This window comes from Dipodomys merriami, unplaced genomic scaffold, assembly GCF_024711535.1.
Source record: "Dipodomys merriami isolate MVZ:Mamm:240054 unplaced genomic scaffold, mDipMer1.0.p SCAF_212, whole genome shotgun sequence".
Taxonomy (NCBI): Eukaryota; Metazoa; Chordata; class Mammalia; order Rodentia; family Heteromyidae; genus Dipodomys; species Dipodomys merriami.
The window spans coordinates 2,038,787-2,046,736 of record NW_027203516.1 but is presented as its reverse complement, the minus strand read 5'-3'; the positions used below and the strand labels follow the sequence as shown (position 1 = coordinate 2,046,736).

Sequence of the window (7,950 nt, the reverse complement as noted above, 5' to 3'; positions counted from 1 at the left end):
GTACTCTACCACTGAGCTGCATCTTCAGCCAGAGCTTTGATTATACTATTCAAGGACTCAATTATTTGATACAATTACCAAGGCACATGAGAATAAGGGAGATGCTGCACTTAGCATTTGGACAAAATAATCACCCTGTCTATAGGAGTCACCTCAACATTAGCTTGTGTGGCAATTAGTGCAGAGCTCTGGCTAGGAGAAAACAAAAGCCATGTCTGAGAAATACATGATAATCTACTGGTAAAATTATCAACAGGAGTTTTCTGAGGGATGAGGCATGAGTCATTAATTATGAACCAAGAACTACTTTTTCAAAAGTGTAAAGAAATAAGCCAAAGCCACCAGAAAAGACTCAAAAACGGGCACTTAAGATAAAACAAAACTGTTCTTAGTCAAACACTGGTAAATAGGCTTGATGGGGCCTCCACCACAGCTTGGCCTCAATCCTTATCCCACTGAGGAATGAGAGTACCTTGGCCAGGCCTGCCTTCAGTTCAGACCCAGCAGCCTTAGAGGATTTGGAGTCATCCAACCTGGTCAGTTCCAAGACTAGAGACCCAGGGATGTCAATTTGCTGGCCCACACCTACTCCCTAGGACTCCCACATTGGAAGCTATTTGCACTTTGATCTGCCCTGGGGCTTCTAGTCACAGAACAGTCTCTCTGGCAGTTTACTTTCTGCTGAGTGAGACCAACTTGGCTTAAAGATCTCTACCCCACTCCTCCCCACCCTACCCCAACCTCAGGCCTTGTATAGGAATGCTTAGGGAACTTACTATCTCCCAACTTTACTAGAAACAAGGAACTTGCACCTCACCCAGTAGTATCTTTCCTTAGAGCTTCCTAAAATTTGCTGGATTCCCATAGGTCTTGTTTCTGGAGCAAAAGGGGCTCTTACAAGTTATTGGTGGCCATTGAGGAATGCCTGACAAAGACAATGTACCTGGAGCCTCACTGCAAGAAGAATGAAAGATTCTGGCAAAAAGAACTAGTGAATGATTTTGGCCTCTGGTGAAAACAGAAGTTTTCACCCTCTTCCTGGCCATTGTGTAGGTTCTAAGCAATTGAGATTTCTGTCTCACTCATGCAAAGTAAACATACCCAACAGGCTGGATCTTTTTCCCTTACAACACCCTGTGGGCCTCAGACAGCTTCGAATGCTGGAAAATGAGTATGAGAATGGGTCATTGGGCCATGTCTCCCTTCCACTCCTTGACTTGGAAGTACTGAATCAAGCAGATATCGATACGCTATGGGACTGGTCAGCTTCTCACTCCCTCAAACAGCTAGACTCATTTCTGTCCTTAGAGCTGACAGATGCCTTGAGAAACTACCCTGGCAACCAGGATCTTGCACTCATCTTGTGAGTGCTGCTTCAATGCCAACTGAACTGTAAGCACAGGGATTGGGGTTCCTTCTACTGTTTCTGGGGAATGTGAATGAAAGCCCTCTGATGGGGCATGAGACCAGAACCTGTGGTTGTCTGAAGGAGAAGTAGATCCTTAATGGCCAGTATTCATACCTGCATTTTGTGGTCCCATTCCCAAAGAGGAATGCATACTAGCTGGCAGGATAAGAATGTCCTGTGTCAGAATAAAGGAGGAAGAGTCCCTGCTACCTCAGTGCTCAGACAAGTCTTGAACATCAATCCCTTCAGTACTCCAAACATCACCTTGGTACTAGGAAAATTGTAACATCTGGATCTGGTTTACTTTCTCTTCAAACTGTTTTTATGCTAATGGCATGTTATTGAGAAACTGCTAACTTTAAAACTGGGCCAGGGAAAATAAACAATATTGGCACTTGTCATCTTCCTCTTCAAAATAGTGGGAACGCCATGAATTTGAAATTCCTCTTGAGCACCATTCCTATATTAATAAGATTAAATCCTGCTGGCCAACTTTATATTTCAAATACATTGAAAGAAAAAAAGGGATTCTAAAGAAGAATAAGGACTCAAGAGTACAAAATGTATACTTTATTTTTTATAAATAAGGCTTTAGAATAATACTATTTAAAAGAAATCTGCATTTTTACATTCACCATCAGTGAGTTCCTGACTGGAAAGGCTGTGCATGATGATACACAGCAGGGACCTCACTGCAGGACAACAGGAGCTCAGGAAAGCACCATTCATTTGAGAAGTAGTAGGCAGGCTCTGACAGTCCTGTTGCATTGCTATCAATGGGAAGTCTTAAACTTCTTCCTCCACCAAGTCTTCTTCAAATTCCCCCTGTTCATCAGCAGTGGCATCTTGGCACTGCTGGTACTCGGACACCAGGTCGTTGATATTGCTCTCAGCCTCAGTGAACTCCATCTCATCCATGCCTTCTCCCGTGTACCAGTGCAAGAATGCCTTGCGCCGGAACATGGCACTGAACTGCTCTGAGGTGCGCTTGAAAGGTTCTTGGATGGCCGTGTTGTTGCCGATGAAGGTGGCTGACATTGTGAGGCCACGCGGGGGGATGTCACATACAGCTGTCTTCACATTGTTGGGAATCCAGTCTGCAAAGTAGCTGCTGTTCTTGTTCTGCATGTTGAGCATCTGCTCATCCACCTCCTTCATGGACATGCGGCCTCGGAAGATGGCAGCTGCTGTCAGGTAACGACCATGGCGGGGATCACAGGCAACCATCATGTTCTTGGCATCAAACATCTGCTGGGTGAGCTCGGGCACTGAGAGAACATGGTACTGCTGGCTGGCCCGGCTGGTCAAGGGTGCAAAGCCAGTCATGAAGAAGTGTAGGCGGGGGAAGGGCACCATATTCACGGCTAGCTTGCGCAGGTCTGCATTCAGCTGGCCTGGGAAGCGCAGGCAGGTGGTGACTCCACTCATTGTGGCTGACACCAGGTGGTTCAGGTCTCCATAGGTGGGTGTGGGCAGCTTCAGTGTGCGGAAGCAGATGTCATACAGGGCCTCATTGTCGATGCAGAAAGTTTCATCTGCATTTTCCACCAACTGGTGGACAGACAAGATTGCATTGTAAGGTTCTACCACGGTGTCTGACACCTTGGGGGAGGGCATGACGCTGAAGGTGTTCATGATGCGGTCTGGATACTCCTCTCGGATCTTGTTGAGAATCAGGGTGCCCATGCCTGATCCAGTGCCACCTCCCAGGGAGTGGGCCAGCTGGAAGCCCTGGAGACAGTCACACCTTTCTGACTCCCGCCTTACCACATCCAGCACTGATTCCAACAGCTCGGCTCCCTCCGTGTAGTGGCCTTTTGCCCAGTTATTGCTTGCCCCGCTCTGGCCTATCAGACACAAAGACATGATGAGAGACACACTCCAAGAAAAATGACTGTGCCTGTCCTATTGTGAAGACAATAGGACTCTTCTGAGCTAACCTTTGCTATTACATTAGATAAAGGAAATGTTTTCAATGTATCTGGGACCCTACAAATCACCTAGGTTCTAAAGAAAAGTAAAGAGAGTGTGAAGGAAAATACATTTTAACCCAAATCAAGTACTTCTAGAAATGAAGAACCGAGCCTGCCTTAATACTGGAAATGTAGTTACTTTCACACAGTGTGGTCAGAGGGAAGCTAAACTGCAAGCACTTTTCTGCACCTTGTTCACACATAGCTGTGCTTTGATTTCTGGTGTCCTGAAGTGGTTCTGTTATTGCCAGGGCTTTAAAATGACCAGCAGTGCTGAAACCTTGTTGGTGGCTTTCTCTACTTGATGCTCTTTCCCTTCAGAGGCTTCTTTGTCATGGAGGGCTTGCAGAGTTGCACTGATCTGAGCTGTCTGAGAGGCCAGGGGCATGACTCCCGTGGACTGGTATAGGTGGGTTAGGTGAGGACAATATCAAGATGGATAAAGTCTCAGCCCAGCACTGGAGTGCCTGGATGTTAGGATCCATGGACCATGATGACTTACCAAATATGAAGTTGTCTGGCCTAAAGCTCTGGCCAAATGGTCCCGATCTCACTGAGTCTAATGTTCCAGGCTCTAGGTCCACCATGATGGCCCGAGGAACATATTTGTTGCCTGTGAGAAAAAGAGTTGACTTAGGCCTATACTTGACAAGGAACTTAGGGGGCAGAGCTTATGATTCTAAGTGACTCTCAGCATTCATTACAAAAATTACAGCATTTGAGACATGGAAACAGAAAAGATATCTTGAGCATGAATCCCCATGCAAGAGGCTTCAGCAACTTTAAGGATGTTTGCAGTTGTCTATTTCCATTGAATATTCATTCCTTTGCTTTGGGCATGGTGGCTGAAATCTCAGCTACAGAGGAGGCAAAGATGAGTATCAGGCTTTGAGTCTAATGGTGCAAAAGAAAGGTGGCAACACTTTTTTTGTGGTTCATCATGGGGCTTGAACTCTGGGCCTGGGCACTGTCCCTCAGCTCTCCAGCTCAAGGCTAGCACTCTATCACTTGAGCCACAACCCCACTTTCAGTTTTCTTATTGGAGATAAGAGTCTCAAGGACTTTTCTGCTCAGGCAAGATTTGAACCATGATCCTCATATCTTAGCCTCCTAAGTAGCCAGCATTACAGGAATGAGTTACCAGTGCCTATCAGCAAGAAACTTTCTCTTTTTTGTTAATTTTATTTTATTGTAAAGGTGCTGTATAGAGGAGTTAGTTACATGAGTAAAGAAATGAGAACATTTCTTGTCAAAAATTGTTACCCCCTACTTTGTTGTTCTCCCACTATCCTTCCCCTTCCCCAATTACCTTCCTCAAGAAATGAACCAGGTTCATGCCTATAATCCTAGCTACTCTGGAGGCTGAGATCAGAGGATCACTCTTCAAAGCCAGCTGTGGCAGGAAAAGTCCTTAAGACCCTTATCTCTAATAACCTAACAGAAAACCAGAAATGGCACTGTGGCTCAAGACGTAGAGCTGCTTGCCTTGAACTGAAGAGTTGAGGGACAGTGCCTAGGCCCAAAGTCCAAGCCACATGACCGACACCCCAACGCCAAAAAAAAAAAAAGCCAGGTATGGCTATTCACCAAGTAGATGTAGGGGAATTCAAGTGTAAGGCTTTCCTGGAGAAAACATTTATACAATATATATTTATTGTCTTATAATTTTTCAATAATGGTTATCAAATAGCACACATCCTTGTATTCAAATACTCAGAGCAACCTTGAGCAATGACTTGCAATTTCCCATTTATCCTGATTTGGCCCAAGGGAAAGCAGTTAACATGATGTAAACACCAGTTTTAGAATACCCCATTCCTAAACATTCACATGAAGAAAACTGGACATCCTGCTGGATATACAGGATCTAATAAAGACACAACCTAAAATTCTGTTCATAGGAGTGACACAATCCAACCCAACCACTCTCAACCAAGGTGAGGACATCCCAAAATATAGATCTATAAAACTCAAATTAAATAGTTTTGTACTTTTGTTTGTACTTGTTCATTGGATTAATATATAGGAAAGCCAATTATCCACGATTCTTTTTGTATACAATAATGCAGCATGGAAACTCAATATAAAATTAAATGATCTTTACATTGACAGTTACAAAAACTGAAAATCTGCTTTGTAGACTTCAATTAGGCTGTTTATGTTAGGAAAGACAATATTAATCATTTAAAAGGAATGTTTACAAATTAGTATTGTTTTTTTCTACATCAAAAGAATGTTTTCTTACTTTAAAAACCTTAAAAATATTGTTGGCTAAGTATTCATATTCAAAATGCTCAAGACCAGAAATGTTATAGATTTCAGGGTAAGACACTTTATTTATGCTTTGTGATTTGGACTATTCAGATATATATTAGTGACTGAACATCCCTCTTTAAAATTATTAAAATTTTCTTTTTCAAAATATTGTTTTAGAAATTTAATCTATATTTTAAAGAGGCAATGTAACTGGGCTCTGCTTGCTTACAGGTGTAATTCTAGCTACTCAAAAATCTGAGATAAGACATTAGCATCGCAGATTGAAGTCAGCTGGGGCAGGAAAGTCTGGGAGACTCATCTCCAAGAAACTACCCAAAACAAAAGAAGCTCATAGTCAGTGCCCAGGCCTTGAGCTTAGGATGATCAGCACACAACCAAATGGCACTGGATTATATTATATTTTATCAATTGTTTTAGAATGCATATTTAGGCAGTCTCATTTTTAATTATGTGAAGCGGGCTCACGCCTTTAATCCTAGCTACCCAGAAGGCTGAGATCAGAGAATCACGGTTCAAAGCCAACCAGGGCATAAAAAGCCGGCAAACTCTTATCTCCAATAAAATACCAGAAAACTGGAAGTGGCACTGTGGCTTAAGTGGTAGAGCCACTTGCCTTGAGCTGAAGAGCTGAGCGACATTACCTAGGCCCAGATTTCAAGCTCCATGACCGGAAAACATAATCCAGGTGTGGTTAGTCAGCAAGTAGAGGTAGGGGGAACTCAGGTATAAGGCTTTCCTGGGGTAATTCACAAGAATATACTCAAAAATTAAAACAAAGTATCTGGTGGAGTGGCTCAGTTGGGTACAGCACTTGACTTATAAGATCAAGGTCACAAATTAAAACTACAATACTACCATAAGAAAGGCAGGAACTCCTTCCTTTTCATTAGTATTCCCCTGGGAACTATTTTGCCACCGTATGGGAAACCAGATGGGAGACACTCACCAGTTGCCTCATTGTAATACACCTCGATTCTCTGCAGCTGTAAATGGCTGTCTCCATAGTAGTTGCCAGTGCAATCAATATTGTGCTCATTGCTTATCATTTCCCAAAACTGAGATGGAAATAGAAGTGTATTATGACCTAGAATGTTAACTGTCCAAACAATGCATTTTAAAGTAACTATAAGAAACCCATGTCCTGTTGACACAAATATATTTGTAAAAAATAATTACATTTTCTAAATTAAAAAAAGCACAGAAATGGGTGGTATTTTAGTTTTCTTAATCTCTTTGTTATCTGGCTGAATAGAAGATGTCTGTGTTCTCCTATGAGTATTCCATCTTATGCAGTACCATATTCTCTTTGTATTCTATGTCGAGTAACTGGCCTTACATGGACATGAAATTGCCAAAGCAGTAACTTGAAGACTCAGTAAGAAGGGTCTCCAGAACCCCAAGTGTCCTCAGAGCATACACAACAGCCAATGATTTAGAAAACGCCCAACTTAAGGGAGCTTAGGTGGGGCATGAAACTCAGAGAAATTTGCTTTAAGGTAGAAGAACTGTTCACAATTATCTGACACTCATCAGTTGACACAAGGGAATTGTCTGTATCTTTCAGCTCAAAATCACTGCATTCCTTGCATTCAAACCAGACCAAACGTGCATTAGTCTATTCCCAGGAAACTAAATACAAAGACTTGAGTCTCAGGTAAGACTAAGACATGCAAGGGATTTGAAACCACCCCAGCCTTGTTTAAAAACCACACCCACCAGGGCCACACAAATTAGGGAAATTGGATAAGCTATCTGGGGGACTTCATTTGCAGAAGTTTAGGGACCACTATGGAGCCCCACCTACTTCAGCCTAGCCATGACCACCACCACCTCCACACTCCAACCCGTCCTCCTTCTCCTTCCCCTAAATTTGAGACTTGGATCCTAGGCCAGTGCCATGCTCACCTTTGCGCCAATCTGGTTGCCACACTGGCCTGCCTGTATGTACACAATCTCCCTCATGGTGCAGGGCTGCAGAGCTGATGGATGTATGTCTTCAGCGGTGGTGCCCACAGAGGCAAACAAGTAGAGCTGGGAAGCAGGAATCTGACAGAGTGAACTCAGATCCCCATTTTTACCTCTGATTGTTACAGGGGCAGAGGAGATGGGGCGGACTTGATTATAGGTGGAGCCAGCAGGTGCTCCAACTCAATCGCCCTATTGCTGGGTAATCAGAGGGCCCTACCAATTCCTACCTACCCTGGAATCCACCTGCCAGCTGCAAGTCCATTAGCACAGCTCCGACTCTATTTGGATCATCTGGTCACCCAGCCATCCACTCCCCATTCTGAC

At 43.5% G+C, this 7,950-nt stretch overlaps 1 protein-coding gene across 4 annotated transcripts; it reads right to left on the bottom strand.

The window, feature by feature from the left end:
- Window positions 1–2,194: 2,194 nt before the first annotated feature.
- On the bottom strand, window positions 2,195–7,620 carry LOC138834340 (tubulin beta-2 chain-like). 4 transcript variants are annotated; one of them, XM_070032987.1, is made up of 4 exons: window positions 7,564–7,620; window positions 6,601–6,713; window positions 3,884–4,020; window positions 2,195–3,255 (listed from the first exon to the last, which is right to left on the bottom strand). In XM_070032987.1, the coding sequence occupies exons 1-4, from the start codon at window positions 7,618–7,620 to the stop codon at window positions 2,195–2,197; spliced, it is 1,368 nt and encodes a 455-aa protein (XP_069889088.1). The 4 variants fall into 4 exon arrangements, with proteins under 4 accessions (XP_069889088.1, XP_069889089.1, XP_069889090.1 ...); XM_070032988.1 differs by having other exon boundaries at window positions 3,884–3,994; window positions 6,605–6,713; XM_070032989.1 differs by lacking the exon at window positions 3,884–4,020 and having other exon boundaries at window positions 6,599–6,713.
- Window positions 7,621–7,950: the final 330 nt, after the last annotated feature.